The 19,726-nt window shown below is 41.1% G+C and overlaps 2 protein-coding genes and 1 long non-coding RNA gene across 3 annotated transcripts; 2 read left to right on the top strand and 1 right to left on the bottom strand.

Annotated features, from left to right (window-relative positions):
- Positions 1-45: 45 nt before the first annotated feature.
- LOC134811521 (uncharacterized) lies at positions 46-435 on the top strand. Its single transcript, XR_010159825.1, has 2 exons — positions 46-133; positions 268-435. It is a non-coding gene; the product is annotated as an uncharacterized LOC134811521 (long non-coding RNA).
- A 608-nt stretch (positions 436-1,043) lies between these two features.
- LOC134811150 (uncharacterized) lies at positions 1,044-3,231 on the top strand. The gene is made up of 2 exons (XM_063817886.1): positions 1,044-2,856; positions 2,989-3,231. The coding sequence occupies exon 1, from the start codon at positions 1,045-1,047 to the stop codon at positions 2,146-2,148; it is 1,104 nt and encodes a 367-aa protein (XP_063673956.1). The 5' UTR covers position 1,044; the 3' UTR covers positions 2,149-2,856; positions 2,989-3,231.
- Positions 3,232-5,458: 2,227 nt separating this feature from the next.
- Positions 5,459-19,190, bottom strand: LOC134811714 (U4/U6 small nuclear ribonucleoprotein Prp3-like). The gene is made up of 15 exons (XM_063818744.1): positions 19,141-19,190; positions 10,270-10,398; positions 10,072-10,172; positions 9,864-9,936; positions 9,172-9,305; positions 8,855-8,990; positions 8,353-8,516; positions 8,138-8,232; positions 7,775-7,964; positions 7,411-7,585; positions 6,925-7,068; positions 6,582-6,795; positions 6,235-6,431; positions 6,043-6,092; positions 5,459-5,919 (listed from the first exon to the last, which is right to left on the bottom strand). Exons 2-15 carry the CDS (start codon positions 10,391-10,393, stop codon positions 5,770-5,772), a joined length of 1,947 nt encoding a protein of 648 aa, XP_063674814.1. The 5' UTR covers positions 10,394-10,398; positions 19,141-19,190; the 3' UTR covers positions 5,459-5,769.
- Positions 19,191-19,726: the final 536 nt, after the last annotated feature.

The raw sequence follows: 19,726 nt of genomic DNA, 5'->3' as shown, positions 1-19,726 counted from the left end.
CCCTTTATTCCTATGGATCTACGCTAAGTTTATCAAACCGTTAGTTGATCGCTACTGGAGGCCTGCCGTGGAGGAGACGGCCCCTGACAAAGCTATCGGTTCGGAGAAAACTAACGATTTTCCAGTAGAGGAGGTGAAAATCTTTGAATTTTTCAGTAGTTTCATGTAATTTTACTGCCTTAAAATCAAAGTATTACAATTAATATATTAGTGCCAATAACACAGGCCGTAGTTAAGATAGTTAATAAAATGTTTTAATCTTTTCAGGAGGGGGATAAAGTCAAGACTCAGTGATGGAAAATGATTTGATGACGGCTGCTCTCGAAAGTCACTGACAGAAGCACGCCTGATGTTTGTTTTTCTGAACTGATCATGATCTAAACTAAAACTTAATTGATGTGATGTTGACATGTTTTAATATTTTTTCAATCTTAATTTGAATTTGTCTATTTTGTTTTAAAATATCAGCTGTAAATAGTTTAACGAATTTTCGTGAATAATATTTAGGTTTGATATCAGTATGGATGTATCTTGATAATGCAATTGCTATAATGGCAGATCAATTAATAATGTAACTTCATTTGTTTTAAATCATATAGCAATAATTCGTGACGTCGAATCCTGGAACATGTCCTAGTTCGTAACATCTTTAGGTACTAGCAAAATAAGACACAGCGTCATCTCAAGTAAGAGGTGCGCAGCAAAATTTTAGATAAATTTCGCGCTCACGTACCATCCTTCTGAGATTTAGTGGAAATATGCTCTACCAGTCGGTCTAGTATAGGTAGCCCAGTGCAGGGATACCCAATGAGAGCAGAAAAGTAATGACTGATTAGGACTCATCGTTCAGAATGACCATGCCTAGCCGTTGGTATGTCAGCTGGATGATCCCACCGGTGAATGTATAACTGGTACGGCTCCTATCCTTTGTGCATCGCGCGGCTCAACCATCTGTTTTATGACCACCCTATTTCGATTTCAATGTGGAAGTTTACGAAGGAGCAACTCTGTTTCCTTTCATCACTGATAACAAGGTCGGCTTCCATGGGAGTATCAGTTTTTCTAATTTTATCTTTGACCACGACAATGACTAGCTATGTTTTAGATAAAGTTGACATAATGAAGCCTGTGTCCAACTATTCTACAGAGTATAATAACAAGTATAACCGTCAGCTCTGGGACAGTGCAACTCGATCGCATTATTTCCAATTGAGTAAGGACAGGAGAACACGTATGCTCCAAGCGGCCAAACATGCACCTATTCACTGGGACCATAGTAAGGACGGAGAAAGTGACGACATTCAGAGCATATCATCTGAATATCTGCCCAAGTGCTGTTGTCAGGATCAGAATTCATCCAAACAGTTAACCGATCGGAAGGTTGGAGTTAAACGGCCAGAACCTCCGAGTAGGATTAAATCTGCTTGGTGTGGAAAACCATCTCGATCGCAAAGTCAATCATCTGATTTCGTTGTTCTCGACATAAGAGAAGCAGATAACCATAATGGCAGGGACAGCTCACTCAGTCTAAAGCGTTCTAGTAACCAAAGGAGTCCAACTCCGGCAAGTGCTTGTGAAGACGATAGAAAGAGGCTTAGAAAACCTGGTAGTGGCTCGAGATCAGATACCAGAGCATCATCAATTTGTAGACCAAAATCAGCCTCCAGTTGTAGATTAAGTGGACACAAGGATTACAGTCGCCCCCCAAGTCGGACTTCAGATATCATACCAAGTACTGGTAGGAGTAGACCTAACACTGGCGGAACTGGAAGTAGTTATGGGACAAGTAGACCAAGTACGAGTGACACATTCCACAGCTCTGCCTCTCGTAAATACACCAAATTGCCGATATCGTCATCTGACGTTCAGGTCAGAACGGGATCCAAAATGTGCAAGAAAGGAGTCACGACTAAGCAAGCTTTTGCTCCTTTTGCATTATATGGCGGCGAAAGTGAAACTGCTCGAAGTCATGAACTGAGGGACCATAGAGTAAAAAATGCTGCCAAAGGTATGGGAATAGGATTTCAAAAAGTAGGGTCCAGCGAGCTTAAAAAAGAAGATGTAGACGCTACAGACTTACCAAGAGACATTCGATTGTGGGTCACCGAATACCAAGGAAATTTTAAGCATTTTAATCCAATAAAATGATTTTGATAAGTCTTAGTCTTACTTCGATTTAAGGATAAGCGCTAAACTAAATTGATTTTTAAACTTTCAGAGATTTTGTCTTTTAGTACAATAAATATTAATATTAATAATATTAATAATAAATAATATTAATACTATTTGGCTGTAGTATTTGGTATTACTATTACTATTGCATATTGGTTCTAGTTCTACTTCTAGTTCTACGCGGTGAATGGTGATACTGATTGCTGATAGTGATACGTCTCCAATATTCCATCTAATAATAATATGTTACATATATTATATGTAAGACAAATTTGTTTTTGGTTGTTCACGTATATTTGAAAGGAGTAAAAAAGGAGCCAGAATGCAGAAATGTGATTTTAATTTTATTCATTATTTCAACCGTCGTTCAGTTTCACGCCAGAGTACTGAATTTGTAAATTGTTGTGGGAGAAAACAAGCATTTTCCTATTTTATTTTTTTGATACCGATTATTTCAAAGCATACCTGGGGACCTCAGGCTATCATGTTCATTCGGCGGAATGACAGGCTGAGCGCGGCCCAGTAATTCAAAGCTTGTGAGTGGTACTGGTAAGGGGTCGTTCACAGTTCACATTGACATATTACGTACAACGTAATCAGCAGATGGGGAGGGCTTTTCAAATGATTAGGATAGTGTAATTTTGACACAATATGCAAAAGCTATGTTTAAAACTGATTACGGAGGTGGTTGTCATACGTTGTATGACCCGCCGCGCACGAAGTGCGCGGCTCCCCCTGTAGCGTCGAAGACGCTACAGTGAAGCGACCGTATATATATAGTGAAGCGACCGTGGGGTCACCACGTGATACAAGGAGGTGGGAGGGGGTTAAAATTGTCCAAAAAGTGATTTCGTAATATTATAAATATATGTGAACGACCCCAAAAATGACAAAGTTTTGATGATGCTACTTTGTACTTATTTATATTACGACAATGAAAGTTATTTATAATGATTTCTTATTTCACATAGCCATGAGTCTACGCGTACTGCGTAAAATAATAAAATCCAGTGAGTGTGCCGCTACTGCAACTGCAACATGCAAGAGAAAGGGCTTTGATTAGAGCAAATTTCATATTCATAAGATATTTCTTTTATTTGTCATTAAACACTAACAGTAAAAAAGTAGTCCTTCTTTATAATATAACTATAAGTATAAATATAACTATAAGTATACGTATAAGTATAACCAATAACACTGAATGCGGTTGTTAAATTTAATCATCATCCTAACAATTAAACGCTGATTGAGATATACAAATACAATTACAAAAGTGAAAAGTGGGCGTAAAAGAACCGCTTAATTGTGCAGTTAAGTGTTCAGGGCAACTGCAAGGTCGCGTGCTTTACAGAGGTTATGAATATTATATGGGTATGCGCGCAATCTGAAAGGGTTGACATCATCAATCATCAATCAACTAAAAACCGGAGCAGGTCACAAATTCAGGTGATATTTGATTTTGTGCGCGCGACAGCTCTACTATATATAAATATAATTATATCATATATACTCTCTAGCTGACAGAAATCGTAAAAATAACATTTCACTAAACTTAAAGTTAAATTAATAATTTCAATCCTGGATCGTCACGAAATGATTTAAATGAAATATTTTGATTGCATTTCAATTCGTATCAGTTTCATTGAAATTCAGCGGCCGAATCAGACTCAGAGTACTGAGATTTATGAAGGAGCAGCTGTATGTAATAAAATCTGCAGGCAAGTTGTGTACATACGCACGTTCGTTAGGTTTTTGTTGTATCTATATTACTTCATCATGAAGAGTTTATCGATTTATTCACTTTAATTTGGCATAAAATTCGTCTATGCCAACCGTATCACACGCTTGTATCGTTTTATTAAGTCTAAGGGACCTGTCATTGGTCATCGTGATAATAAAGTAGTTAACAGAATTTATTCATAAATGTCTATTTCGAAAGAAAGAGCGACATCAGAGTATGAATCTAATTTTGGACGACTTCTATGGAGCGGAGAGGCACGGAAAAACTTTCACCAATTGGCAAACCAGCGCAAGGACAGAGTTTTGAATGGAATGCGGCATCAGCCAATTAACTGGGAGCCCAAGGTTCTACATGTGAACAAAATCGATGGTGCAGTAAGAACGAACAGTACAACATCACCGCCTCCAAGTCCAACTAAAGTTGTTGTAAATATGGATCGAGAGTTCTCAGCAAGGAGCAGAGATCAGGTACCTAAATCTCATTCAGCCTCGGAAGTCAATCACAACAAAAAAGGATCCCAAGCTTCTGACCCAAGCTGTAAGTGTTGTCAAAAGAGCTTTTCCAATCTTTCGCCACGGAATGTGGTAAGTTCGTCTTCTACCCAAAAATCGGGTGAATGGTTGGTTCATATAGATTTTGACCCAGAGAAAAAAGTCAATAAAAATTGCAATGATGTTCAAACAATAAAAGTCACGACTGAAAGGATCAACAAAGAAGCAACCGTAGCCACTGTATCAGAAATTGACAAGAAGTCATCGTCGGCGAAAGGAAAAAAAAAGAATAGGCAACAGACTGAAGCTCCCTCTACGACCGAAGAACAAAGTTCAGAATCGCTAAAAACTGGAGCAAAAGATTCGTTATCGGAGGATGCACGAAGGTCTCTGATAGTGAAGAGACTGATACGACCCATGATAAGATCAGTACCTCCAGTGAGACCTAAGCCCAACATTAAACACCAAATCTCTAAATACACAGGTCCAGTAGTTTGGCAGAATGCTCAACAAAGTACTTCTACACATGAAGCTAACAATTTGCAGACAAGCCAAATTACAAAAAAACATCCTCCGTTTGCGATGTATGGTGGAAACGACAAAGGAATACGCCATACGTATAATGTGAAGCCAAATTGTAAGGAGGTTCACTCCTCAGCTTTGCGAGCAAAGAAAGAGCGGGAAAGGCTACAAAGTTTCCGTAAAGAAGTTGAGAAGAAGCCACTAATGATCAAACAGCCTCCGATGTCCATGAAAATGTTTCGCGATGCTCTGTGCACTCAAAACAAGCCGAGAGACACTGATTCGTGGTCAACTGAATATAAACGAAATTTTACAAGTTATTATGATTTTACACCAAAGAAAATTGTTTTTAAAGTCCTAAAATGATTGGAGAAACCTATTGTGTTATGTCAATTTTGAATGTGACATCTTTGCTTTTTTTCAATTTTGTGTATTTTTTAATCAAATCTTATTCTTAAATGCCATCTTATTCTATTGCGATACATTTTGCATTTCAATTATATTTAGTAGTACTAAATGAAATAGAAATAAATTAAGCCTTGTGATGAAATCACAACATATCACATTTTAATCATAGATTGTAATTCTGAATGTAAGAAGTCATAAATGTGTAAAATATAAATAGTTCATGTTCAGCTCGTCGCAAATCAAAATTTTGCCTTGCAGTATATGAAACTCTTGGCAAATTTAAGGGTAGCACAAAAATACGTAACCATTTAATGGACGGTTAAACACTAAATCCTAGAATCTTCCAAGAAAACGATAGCTTGATCTCATGGTCCACAGCGTTCGTAATAAATCAGAAATGGGATCCATTCTTGTCATAACTCCAGCAATTAAGCCTCAAACTTCTTCGGAAACAATACTTTCGCACACGGCGAGGTCCCAAAAGTTTTGACAGTTGTATTTGGCGAGGTACTCTTTGGCAGCGGACGGATCACCAGTGATAAGTTTAGTGGCGAATTTTGAAAAAAATCTAGTCTTTCGAGTTCCCTGCAAGGACAGGATATTAAAACAGGGATGAAGGAAAGTTATGATATTGGATTACGTAGATTCGACATTAGTCATAACCTTGGTTCTTCTCACGGCAATAAAAACTAGAATCCAAATATTTACCTCCCAAATTAGCTTGCACTTATTCTTCGGCCTTTTATCATCGTCTTGATCTGAACGTTCATCATTGTAAAAAAATAAGTACATTACCAATTATAAATTTCCATTAGATATTATTAGAAATAAATGGTACACATCAAATTCAAGTTTCAAAGTAAGGGAGTTAGATACCCAAATAAAAAATTATAAAATCACTTTTTCTGTTTCGCACGTCCTCATCCCACTTCATCCTGATCATCATTAAGCGTTTGAACTTGCGGAGACCTTTGGGCCCACCCTCGATGATAACAATATTGTTATCCTTGGAAAGCAGCATGAGGCCAGTAAACATGAACTGTGTAGCGTTAGTTTCTACCTTGTACTTGTGCTGCGGATTACTCAGATTGTCTATCCTGAAAATTATAGCTTTGTTAAGAACCAGCTCAATAAAGAATGTAAAGAGAGATAAGAAGGAAAATGAAAGTTTTTAGTCTATTGTATAGGCTCAGTTAACCAAACAATATGTCTAATCAATCTCACGATTAACAAGTTACAATATTTACCTGAAAACTGCTATATGGACGCCTTGAGAAGTATCTTCAGAAAGTTTAGCCATCTTCTTGGCACCGCGTTGTTCCTTTGTCAGTTGTCGCTCAGAATTTGCTTTCTGATGTTTTTTCTGACGTTCGGCAGCTTGTGCACGGACTGTGGCCTCCACTTTTGTGGGATCTTGCACTGCTTCCGAGCACAGGACTCTCATCAGGTTTGCAATACGCACTGTTGTAGAATTGATTCTGTTAACAATGTTAGAAAGGCTCCAGAAAAAGAGGAATCTTCTTACAGATCATGTCATAGACTGGAACTTATTTTAATTATTGTCGATAAAAGAGGTTATTTTAAGTGTACCTTTGGGAGGTGGTGGTGGCATGAGACCCAGTCGAATCTTCTCCTGCTCTTCTCTCTGTCGCTCCAACCTCCTCTGAGTTCTCAGTTTCCTCCTCTCTTTTTTCGTCAGCACAACAGACAAGGGTGGCGCAGTTTCAGCTGCCCCTGAAAATATCTTGTTCGGGAGGTCGCACAAAATGGAACTTTATTAATTGTTCCCGTAAGCCCAAAAGAGTCAAGGACAAGAGTTAGCGAAAGAGGTTTTTTGTATATGTGAGCTTGTTTTCACACCGCACGGTCGTCGCCGGTGGTTTAGTTGCTATGGTAATGGTAACATATTCGCAAAAGTTATTTTTGTGTGATATTCGGCATTGAGGCACTTTTGCCAAATATTCACATATCTGCCGCTACACACTAGACAATAGATTATTATTGGATTACAATAGGGTACCTGGTGGGGGTTTAGATAGGGGGTGTACCTGGTGGGGGTTTAGATAAGGGGTGTACCTGGTGGGGGTTTAGATAAGGGGTGTTCGATGAGATGCGTTATCTCCCTGTACTTAGGAGACGCTACAGATCTAGTGAGTTCCTCTTGAGAGACTGGAGTTTCGCAGTTCTCGTAGTTCTCGGACACCAGGATGAACTTGTCCCACCATTCTACCTCCGGGACAGGGTCTTCTTTCTGGGGTGTTATCACTCTTAGTTACAGATAGGCAATCCAGCCAATGATTTTAATTAAAAGAATTATTAATTGAAGCATTACATTGATCAACAGGAATGAAAGAGGCTAAAAGATTAGCTTCGAACGTCCTAAATCACAAGAAGTTGAAAAAAGTAATTATAAGGTAATTATAGTAATTATAATATTCACCGAAAGGTTATTGTCACTAAGCATAACGCGTTTAGCAACGGTGGAGATACCGGTCTTTTTAGCGGTAGCAGCGATTTGTTTCTGCAGTTCCTCCAACTTGCTGTGGGCGCGCTGCTTCTGTGCTAACTGGATATATTTCCCAGACTCATTAAACTTCATGGCTTTTGGCTGACGAGTAGCTCCTTTGATTCTGAGGATTACATAATGAATATATATAGATAAAATTTATATATCATGCATACATCGAGGTTTTTTGCACTAAGAGTTATCTTCAAAAGTCGAAATATACTTATTTTCCACCTTTTTCAGATTTAATAAGAATTTATAAAAATAAAATTCCGTGAACAACAAAAAAAACTCTACCTCATTCGAGGATCAAAGTATGGGTTAGTGACAGTCAAATTATCGTCTGGTTTTTCCATCTTGAAGTTTTTCCTCTTTGACTCTCGAAGATTAACCTGAGCAGAACGTTCTTGAGTAAATTTTACATCAAGTATACATAATCACTGTCTTGTATAGGTTTTCAGTAGGTTTAAGCGTATAAATGAGTTCAAGACACAGAAATTTGGCTCTTTTACCTTGAGAGTAGGTTCATGTTTGATTACAGAAATAGCTTTTCCAGAAGAGTCCAATGTTCTCCCTTCTTTATCCAGGACAGGAGCTTTGGCTATGCCAGGTAAATTCAGGGTCGCCATTCGCTGGCTTATTTTGGCTTGAAGCACTGAGGCCCGGTCTTTACTCGCTGAAAATTAAACGGGTCATTATTCGAGCCATCTAAATAATTTGGTTTATAGATTAAATTGGGAAGTTTAAGTAAAATATACACAATACGATAGATTCATAGTTTCAGTGGGTGTTCCGTCTGTCTTAGGTAGCAGTTTGGAACCGGCCGTCACCATGATGACGTCACCACTCACCATGGTGTGAAATGTGAATAGTACGCACTCGTTAGAGTAAAAGTCTAAGGCTGAGTCGCCATTAAATGATAATATTTCCCATTCATTCATTCAGGACCTACATTAAAAAGGAGGGAAACTGAAAGTTAATCTTAGCAAGTGGACGTTAAATTGATTCACTAACCCATGGCTTCAGTGAGGTAGGCTTTAGCCCCGTCCTTGTTTATTGAGTCCTTCGATCGCTTCCTATCCTCATCTTTCTGCACCTTCTCCCGCAATTTGTTGATCTGTTTCATCGCCATTTCATCAAACGCCCTTTGCTGCAAATGTAAGACGCATCATTGTTGAAGCAATGGATATAAAAATTGTTAACATACCACCGCGGGTTGTTCGCCCTCTAGCCCGCCAATTCAGCAGTTTAAATTTAACAGCCAAATTGGTGAGATGTTACATGTTTAGAAAAGTTTTACATATTGATAAAGTAAGAGTTGGTAGAAATACCTCAGCAGGAGTAAGATCCGTCTGTATGAGCCTAGTCTCCTCCTCTTGTTCGTGCGGTAGCCTCATCTTGGAGACCTTCCTGGAACTGTAGTCCATGCTATCTTCTACATCGTCACCAAACACATCTTCTATTCCTGAAACAAGATTACGAATAATTTAAATAAGCAGTGTAGACCCAAAAAAGGAAATCCCATTCAGAACCCTCCTCATAGCAACCAGCTCTCTCCTCATAGCAACCAGCTCGCTCCTCATAGCAACCAGCTCCCTCCTCATAGCAACCAGCTCTCTCCTCATAGCAACCAGCTCTCTCCTCATAGCAACCAGCTCTCTCCTCATAGCAACCAGCTCTCTCCTCATAGCAACCAGCTCTCTCCTCATAGCAACCAGCTCTCTCCTCATAGCAACCAGCTCCCTCCTCATAGCAACCAGCTCCCTCCTCATAGCAACCAGCTCCCTCCTCATAGCAACCAGCTCCCTCCTCATAGCAACCAGCTCTCTCCTCATAGCAACCAGCTCTCTCCTCATAGCAACCAGCTCCCACCGTCTAACTATTACGAGAGCAGATACCTTCAGCAATTAACATATTTAAGCTACGAATTGCTGCGTAACTAAATGACGAGCAATCTTTGCTTTGTTACAGTGAAATATCTCACACAATTTCTAACATATAATACCACCTCACACAAACCTACCTCGTTTTTTTATTTTTGGCTGTTGTTGAATTGTAGCTATTTCCTTCGTGTCGTACTTCTTGTCTTCGAGAAGCTGAAATTTTCTGTGTTAATCTATTCGCGAAATGTCACCCAAAAATACAAATCATCTTCTGATCACAGCACTGAGACCCTATTTAACCACATCTCACATTCTCACTGACCATAATCTCCCTTATCTGTCAAGTACCTGCTGATGTCTGAGATAGAGCTCCTCCACAAATTTCCCAGTTTCCTCCTCTAACAAAGGGTTGAGCTGCTCCTTCGTCTGCCCCTCAGTCAGTCTACGACCTGAAATATAACGCGTGAGAAAAGAACACTACCAATACAAGAGGTATACTAGGTTTAATTACAGTTGCAGTCATTAAACTGAAGTGTAATTATTTACCGAGACATGCGATAGCAGCTGTTACTACAGTGTCTTCAGAATAGCCGAGCAAATCTTTGACTTTGTTCCCCGCCCAAAACCTCAACTGTTCTGTTCTGCTTTTTCCAAGGGTTTCCACAGACATGTCTCCTGTAACAATTAGTAGCTGATTATTTCAAGTAAAATACATCTGTAGAATGTAGATATATGTAATATAATGATATTTAATATAATATCGTTCGTGCAAACGCTCCTTCGTGAAATATGTATATATCGTACGTAGATACGTACGTACGTACGTACATCATTTAAATAAGCGTGCGCGCGGAAAAGCACTTGCCTTACACGAATGTTATCGCGGCGGCCACGAACAGTATATAAATATATACCTTCAGAAGGACTTTCGACAAATCTGTTCCAAATAAAAAGATCGAAAATCGAGTGTTTTAGTGAATATCTTAGAATATAATTTTGATTTTCTCAAGATCTGACTGATAGATTTTCTTTAAACTTTCCAGATAGTTAGATGGCTATATGACAGATAATGTGTAAGAGTTTGGGAGAATTTCTATATGCCAAAATGGGGGGGGGTGTCATGTCCGTCTATGTCCGCCTATGTCCTGTCCTTTTTGGATTCTATGAGACAACGGACGTGTTTTTTGGGACATTGGCGGACACGGACGGACATTGGCGGACTCGGACGGACATTGGCGGACTCGGACGGACATTGGCGGACCCGGACGGACATTGGCGGACTTGGATGGACATTGGTGGACATTAGCGGACATTGGTGGACATTAGCGGACAAACATTTTGAGGACTGAAGAGTACTGAAGAGTACTGAAGAGTACTGAGGAGGATGGCTGAGAAGGATGGCTGAGGAGGATGGCTGAGGAGGATGACTGAGGAGGATGACTGAGGAGGATGACTGAGAGGGAGGAGAAGGATCAGGAAGACCCAGGAGGAGGAGGAGGAGGAGGACCCAGAAGGAGGACCTAGGAGGAGGAGGAGAACTGAGGAGGATGACTGAGGAGGAGGAGGACTCAGGAGGAGGACTGAGGAGGACTGAGAAGGAGGACTGGGGAGGATGGCTGAGGAGGATGACTGAGAGGGAGGAGGAGGAGGAAGAGGAGGAAGAGGACTGAGGAGGAGGAGGAGAAGGACTGAGGAGGAGAAGGAGGACCCAGGAGGAGTAGGACCCAGGAGGAGGAGGACCCAGGAGAAGGCCCCAGGAGGAGGAGGAGGACTGGGGAGGAGGAGAACTGTTGAGGACTGATGAGGAGGACTGAGGACGAGGAGGAAGAGTAGGAGGAGGACTGAGGAGGGGAGAAGGAAGAGGACTGGGGAGGATCAGGAAGACCCAGGAGGACCCAGGAGGAGGAGGAGGAGGAGAACCCAGGAGGAGGAGGAGGACTGAGGAGGACTGAGGAGGAGGACTGACGATGACTGAGAAGGAGGAGGACTGAGGAGTACTGAGGAGGATGGCTGAGGAGGATGGCTGGGGAGGATGGCTGAGGAGGATGACTGAGGAGGATGACTGAGAGGGAGGAGGAGGACTCAGGAGGAGGACTTAGGAGAAATGAGAAGGAGGACTGAGGAGAACTGAGGAGGAGGAGGAGGAGGAGGACTGAATAGGAGGAGAAGGAGGGGACTGGGGAGGAGGAGGACTGATGAGAAGGATGAGGAGGAGGACCCAGGAGGAGGAGGACTGAGGACCGAGGAGGAACAGGAGGAGGATGAAGAGGAGGAGGAGGACCCAGGAGGAGGAGGACTGAGGAGGAGGACTGAGGAGGAGGACTGAGGAGGATGGCTGAGGAGGATGACTGAGAGGGAAGAGGAGGAGGAGGAGGAGGAGGACTGAGGAGGACTGAGAAGGAGGAGGAGGAGGAGGAGGACTGAATAGGAGGAGGAGGAGGGGGACTGGGGGAGGACTGAGGAGGAGGATGGAGGACTGAGGAGAAGGATGAGGAGGATGACTGAGAGGGAGGAGGAGGAGGAAGAGGAGGAAGAGGACTGAGGAGGAGGAGGAGAAGGACTGAGGAGGAGAAGGAGGACCCAGGAGGAGGAGGACCCAGGAGGAGGAGGACCCAGGAGGACCCAGGAAAAGGCCCCAGGAGGAGGAGGAGGACTGGGGAGGAGGATAACTGTAGAGGACTGATGAGGAGGACTGAGGACGAGGAGGAAGAGTAGGAGGAGGACTGAGGAGGGGAGAAGGAAGAGGACTGGGGAGGATCAGGAAGACCCAGGAGGACCCAGGAGGAGGAGGAGGACCCAGGAGGAGGAGGAGGACTGAGGAGGACTGAGGAGGAGGACTGACGATGACTGAGAAGGAGGAGGACTGAGGAGTACTGAGGAGGATGGCTGAGGAGGATGGCTGGGGAGGATGGCTGAGGAGGATGACTGAGGAGGATGACTGAGAGGGAGGAGGAGGACTCAGGAGGAGGACTCAGGAGGAGGACTCAGGAGGAGGACTTAGGAGAAATGAGAAGGAGGACTGAGGAGAACTGAGGAGGAGGAGGAGGACTGAATAGGAGGAGAAGGAGGGGACTGGGAGAGGACTGGGGAGGAGGAGGACTGATGAGAAGGATGAGGAGGAGGACCCAGGAGGAGGAGGACTGAGGACCGAGGAGGAACAGGAGGAGGATGAAGAGGAGGAGGAGGACCCAGGAGGAGGAGGACTGAGGAGGAGGACTGAGGAGGACTGAGGAGGACTGAGGAGGATGGCTGAGGAGGATGAATGAGAGGGAAGAGGAGGAGGAGGAGGAGGAGGAGGAGGACTGAGGAGGACTGAGAAGGAGGAGGAGGAGGAGGAGGAGGACTGAATAGGAGGAGGAGGAGGGGGACTGGGGGAGGACTGAGGAGGAGGATGGAGGACTGAGGAGAAGGATGAGGAGGAGGACTGAGGACTGAGGACTGAGGAGGAAGAGGAGGAGGATGAAGAGGAGGAGGAGGACCCAGGAGGGAGCTCAGGAGGAGGAGGAGGACTGGGGAGGAGGAGGACTGTTGAGGACTGATGAGAGGACTGAGGACGAGGAGGAGGAGGAGGACTGAGGAGGGGAGGAGGAAGAGGACTGAGAACGATCAGGAAGACCCAGGGGGAGGAGGAAGAGTAGGAGGAGGAAGCATCTTAATGTTATTTCCATTTTTGTCCGTTTTTGTCCATTTTTGTCCGTTTTTGTCCGCTCTATTTTTTGTCCGTTTTGAAAATATAGGGTACCGAACGGACAAAAAACATGATCCCCCTATAACAGCAAAAATTGAACATTTTATTTAGCAATTTAGGTGTCCATTAATGTCCGCCTATGTCCGCCTATGTCCGCCTATGTCCGTCTATGTCCGCCTATGTCCGCCTATGTCCGTCTATGTCCGCCTATGTCCGCCTATGTCCTGTCCTTTTTGGATTCTATGAGACAAGCGGACATAGACGGACGTGACACCCCCCCCCAAAATGGAGATATGACTTCAACCACAAGAAAATATCTCCAAATTGGCGGGTTCTAGCGGAACACAGGTATATATTTAGAGATCTGAATGATAGATTTTCTTTAAACTTTCCAGATAGTTGTATGGCTATCAGACGGATAATCTGTGCGATTTTGGGTGAGTTTCTATCTTTCTATGTGGTAAACTTGAGATATGACTTCAAACACAAGAGAATATCTCCAAATTGGCGGGTTCTAGCGGAACACAGGCACATATTTCGAGATCCTACTGATAAATTTTCTTTAAACTTTCCAGATAGTTGTATGGCTATGAGACGGATAATCTGAGCAAGTTTGGGCGAATTTCTATGTGCCAAACTTTAGATATGACTTCAAACACAAGAGAATATCTCCAAATTGGCGGGTTCTAGCGGAACACAGGTATATATTTAGAGATCTGAATGATAGATTTTCTTTAAACTTTCCAGATAGTTGTATGGCTATCAGACGGATGATCTGTGCGATTTTGGGTGAATTTCTATGTGCCAAACCTGAGATATGACTTCAAACACAAGAAAATATCTCAAAATGGCGGTTTCTAGCGGAACGCAGGCACATATTTCGAGATCCTACTGATAAATTTTCTTTAAACTTTCCAGATAGTTGTATGGCTATCAGACGGATAATCTGTGCGATTTTGGGTGAGTTTCTATCTTTCTATGTGGTAAACTTGAGATATGACTTCAAACACAAGAGAATATCTCCAAATTGGCGGGTTCTAGCGGAACACAGGCACATATTTCGAGATCCTACTGATAAATTTTCTTTAAACTTTCCAGATAGTTGTATGGCTATGAGACGGATAATCTGAGCAAGTTTGGGCGAATTTCTATGTGCCAAACTTTAGATATGACTTCAAACACAAGAGAATATCTCCAAATTGGCGGGTTCTAGCGGAACACAGGTATATATTTAGAGATCTGAATGATAGATTTTCTTTAAACTTTCCAGATAGTTGTATGGCTATCAGACGGATGATCTGTGCGATTTTGGGTGAGTTTCTATGTGGTAAACTTGAGATATGACTTCAAACACAAGAGAATATCTCCAAATTGGCGGGTTCTAGCGGAACACAGGCACATATTTCGAGATCCTACTGATAAATTTTCTTTAAACTTTCCAGATAGTTGTATGGCTATGAGACGGACAATCTGAGCAAGTTTGGGCGAATTTCTATGTGCCAAACTTGAGATATGACTTCAAACACAAGAGAATATCTCCAAATTGGCGGGTTCTAGCGGAACACAGGCACATATTTCGAGATCCTACTGATAAATTTTCTTTAAACTTTCCAGATAGTTGTATGGCTATGAGACGTATAATCTGAGCAAGTTTGGGCGAATTTCTATGTGCCAAACTCGAGATATGACTTCAAACACAAGAAAATATCTCAAATTGGCGCGTTCTAGCAGAACGCAGGCACATATTTCGAGATCCTACTGATAAATTTTCTTTAAACTTTCCAGATAGTTTCATGGCTATAAGACGGATAATCTGAGCAAGTTTGGGCGAATTTCTATGTGCCAAACTTGAGATATGACTTCAAACACAAGAAAATATCTCAAATTGGCGCGTTCTAGCGGAACGCAGGCACATATTTCGAGATCCTACTGACAAATTTTCTTTAAACTTTCCAGATAGTTGTATGGCTATGAGACAGATGATCTGAGCAAGTTTGGGCGAATTTCTATGTTCCAAACTTGAGATATGACTTCAAACACAAGAAAATATCTCCAAATTGAGATATTTTCTTGTGTTTGAAGTCATATCTCAGGTTTGGCACATAGAAATTCGCCCAAAATCGCACAGAATATCCGTCTCATAGCCATACAACTATCTGGAAAGTTTAAAGAAAATTTATCAGTAGGATCTCGAAATATGTGCCTGCGTTCCGCTAGAACGCGCCAATTTGAGATATTTTCTTGTGTTTGAAGTCATATCTCAGGTTTGGCACATAGAAATTCGCCCAAAATTGCACATAATATCCGTCTCATAGCCATACAACTATCTGGAAAATTTGAAGAAAATTTATCAGTAGGATCTCGAAATAATCGACTTTCGTCAAATATCGTTCCGAAACCGCCAATTTGAGATGTTTTCATGAGTTTGAAGTCATATCTCAATTTTGGCACATAGAAATTCGCCCAAACTTGCTCAGATTATCCGTCTCACAGTCATACAACTATCTGGAAAGTTTAAAGAAAATTTATCAGTAGGATCTCGAAATATGTGCTTGCGTTCCGCTAGAAACCGCCATTTTGAGATATTTTCTTGTGTTTGAAGTCATATCTCAGGTTTGGCACATAGAAATTCGCCCAAAATCGCACAGAATATCCGTCTCATAGCCATACAACTATCTGGAAAGTTTGAAGAAAATTTATCAGTAGGATCTCGAAATATGTGCCTGCGTTCCGCTAGAACGCGCCAATTTGAGATATTTTCTTGTGTTTGAAGTCATATCTCAGGTTTGGCACATAGAAATTCGCCCAAAATCGCACATAATATCCGTCTCACAGCCATACAACTATCTGGAAAGTTTAAAGAAAATTTATCAGTAGGATCTCGAAATATGTGCCTGCGTTCCGCTAGAACGCGCCAATTTGAGATATTTTCTTGTGTTTGAAGTCATATCTCAGGTTTGGCACATAGAAATTCGCCCAAAATCGCACAGAATATCCGTCTCATAGCCATACAACTATCTGGAAAGTTTAAAGAAAATTTATCAGTAGGATCTCGAAATATGTGCCTGCGTTCCGCTAGAAACCGCCATTTTGAGATATTTTCTTGTGTTTGAAGTCATATCTCAGGTTTGGCACATAGAAATTCGCCCAAAATCGCACATAATATCCGTCTCATAGCCATACAACTATCTGGAAAGTTTAAAGAAAATTTATCAGTAGGATCTCGAAATATGTGCCTGCGTTCCGCTAGAACGCGCCAATTTGAGATATTTTCTTGTGTTTGAAGTCATATCTCAGGTTTGGCACATAGAAATTCGCCCAAAATTGCACATAATATCCGTCTCATAGCCATACAACTATCTGGAAAGTTTAAAGAAAATTTATCAGTAGGATCTCGAAATATGTGCCTGCGTTCCGCTAGAAACCGCCATTTTGAGATATTTTCTTGTGTTTGAAGTCATATCTCAGGTTTGGCACATAGAAATTCGCCCAAAATCGCACAGAATATCCGTCTCATAGCCATACAACTATCTGGAAAGTTTAAAGAAAATTTATCAGTAGGATCTCGAAATATGTGCCTGCGTTCCGCTAGAAACCGCCATTTTGAGATATTTTCTTGTGTTTGAAGTCATATCTCAGGTTTGGCACATAGAAATTCGCCCAAAATCGCACAGAATATCCGTCTCATAGCCATACAACTATCTGGAAAGTTTAAAGAAAATTTATCAGTAGGATCTCGAAATATGTGCCTGCGTTCCGCTAGAACGCGCCAATTTGAGATATTTTCTTGTGTTTGAAGTCATATCTCAGGTTTGGCACATAGAAATTCGCCCAAAATTGCACATAATATCCGTCTCATAGCCATACAACTATCTGGAAAATTTGAAGAAAATTTATCAGTAGGATCTCGAAATAATCGACTTTCGTCAAATATCGTTCCGAAACCGCCAATTTGAGATGTTTTCATGAGTTTGAAGTCATATCTCAATTTTGGCACATAGAAATTCGCCCAAACTTGCTCAGATTATCGTCTCACAGTCATACAACTATCTGGAAAGTTTAAAGAAAATTTATCAGTAGGATCTCGAAATATGTGCCTTGCGTTCCGCTAGAAACCGCCATTTTGAGATATTTTCTTGTGTTTGAAGTCATATCTCAGGTTTGGCACATAGAAATTCGCCCAAAATCGCACAGAATATCCGTCTCATAGCCATACAACTATCTGGAAAATTTGAAGAAAATTTATCAGTAGGATCTCGAAATATGTGCCTGCGTTCCGCTAGAAACCGCCAATTTGAGATATTTTCTTGTGTTTGAAGTCATATCTCAGGTTTGGCACATAGAAATTCGCCCAAAATCGCACATAATATCCGTCTCACAGCCATACAACTATCTGGAAAGTTTAAAGAAAATTTATCAGTAGGATCTCGAAATATGTGCCTGCGTTCCGCTAGAACGCGCCAATTTGAGATATTTTCTTGTGTTTGAAGTCATATCTCAGGTTTGGCACATAGAAATTCGCCCAAAATCGCACAGAATATCCGTCTCACAGCCATACAACTATCTGGAAAGTTTAAAGAAAATTTATCAGTAGGATCTCGAAATATGTGCCTGCGTTCCGCTAGAAACCGCCATTTTGAGATATTTTCTTGTGTTTGAAGTCATATCTCAGGTTTGGCACATAGAAATTCGCCCAAAATCGCACAGAATATCCGTCTCATAGCCATACAACTATCTGAAAAGTTTAAAGAAAATTTATCAGTAGGATCTCAAGATAATCGACTTTCGTCAAATATTGTTCCGCGGAACATACGGAACAGAAAGTCCAACTCATACCTTACTCTGGAATATTATAGCGGGTTAATTTATGACTGGGAAAATTAATGACCGGGAAAAATATGGCGGAATTTTCCAAAACCCACCAAGCATCAAAATGTATTACTATTAGTTTACCTTACTCTGGAATATTATAGCGGGTTAATTTATGACTGGGAAAATTAATGACCGGGAAAAATATGGCGGAATTTTCCAAAACCCACCAAGCATCAAAATGTATTACTATTAGTTTACCTTAGTCGGGAACATTAAAGCGGGTTAATTTATGACTGGGAAAATTAATGACCGGGAAAAATATGGCGGAATTTTCCAAAACCCACCCCCAAGTCAAGTCAAGGTATTCAAACACAAGAAAATATCTCCAAATTGGTGGTTTCGAGTGGTACCAAGGCATTTATTACGAGATCGTGTTGATAAATTTTCTTATAGTTTAGGATATTACTATAATAGGAACAACCTGTGCAAGTTTGGGCAAATTTCTGTGCCAAATATTTTACCGATTTCTAGATATTTTCTTGTGTTTGAAGTGATATCTCAAGTTTGGCACATAGAAATTCGCCCAAACTCGCACATTGAGGTTGTTCCTATTTTTGATCCTACTATACGATTTTCTTTAAACTTTCCATATAGGTAGATGGCTATAATCCTAATAATCTGATCAAAAACATTGGGGCGATTTTCTATGTGCCACTGCCTACCACCGATTTGGGATATTTTCTTGTGTTTGAAGTGATATCTCACTTGTTGATGAATTATTAGTGGTACAGTAAAAGTTACGCTGTATTTTACTTTAAATCATGGTGCTTTGTAATATATTTTGTGTCATTGTAACGATAATTTAATAAATCTCAGGACTGTGCTAATATATAATGATAATATTTCAAATGACTCACTTGAGAGGTATGTGAAATGGAACTGCGAATATTCTGAGCTGTTCTTAGCTAAAATAGTGGTCGGGTTAAGAAAATAATAATATGTCATTTGAAGAATGAACGAGATACTTCTTCAAAACATTAAATTGGGCGTGTTATTAACACAACCAGTGCACTCTGTGTGCACAGTGCACTCTGTGTGCACAGTGCACTCTGTGTGCACAGTGCACTCTGTGGGCACAGTGCACAGTATCGTGTATTTATTGTCTCTCCTTATTCAGAGACATTCACTATTCCAGTCAAGGTATTTATTCCTTATATCTATTATTGTTTTTACTGTTTAATTTGCAGCACACTTGGATAATGAGACCCTCGCATTTTGTTATATCTTGAGGCATGGTTACTGGTTAGTCGTTTATAGTTTTTAGCTCTTCATAAATTTAGCTACAGCGTGCTGCTAAAACAGATGTTGCAACCTTCATCTCTAGCAACAGAGTACAGTGGTTTGGACACGTGACAGGAATGCCTTAAGAACGGCTGCCCAATAAATTACTGCAGTGGAAACCAGCACATGGAAAAAGATCCAGTGATAGACCTCTAAAGTCTT

This window comes from Bolinopsis microptera, chromosome 2 (assembly GCF_026151205.1).
Source record: "Bolinopsis microptera isolate Bmic1 chromosome 2, MBARI_Bmic_1.0, whole genome shotgun sequence".
Lineage (NCBI taxonomy): Eukaryota > Metazoa > Ctenophora > Tentaculata > Lobata > Bolinopsidae > Bolinopsis > Bolinopsis microptera.
This window is presented reverse-complemented; position numbering and strand designations above follow the sequence as displayed.

What these genes read in the sequence shown, in the direction of transcription:
- LOC134811150 (XM_063817886.1), top strand. Translation starts at nt 1,045, where the DNA reads ATGGGAGTATCAGTTTTTCTAATTTTATCTTTGACCACGACAATGACT.
- LOC134811714 (XM_063818744.1), bottom strand. Translation starts at nt 10,393, where the DNA reads ATGTCTGTGGAAACCCTTGGAAAAAGCAGAACAGAACAGTTGAGGTTT. An exon ending in TACTTTGATCCTCGAATGAG is followed by an intron (nt 7,965 to 8,137) that starts GTAGAGTTTTTT and finishes TGTAATCCTCAG; the next exon opens with AATCAAAGGAGCTACTCGTC. An exon ending in GTCCATATAGCAGTTTTCAG is followed by an intron (nt 6,432 to 6,581) that starts GTAAATATTGTA and finishes TATAATTTTCAG; the next exon opens with GATAGACAATCTGAGTAATC.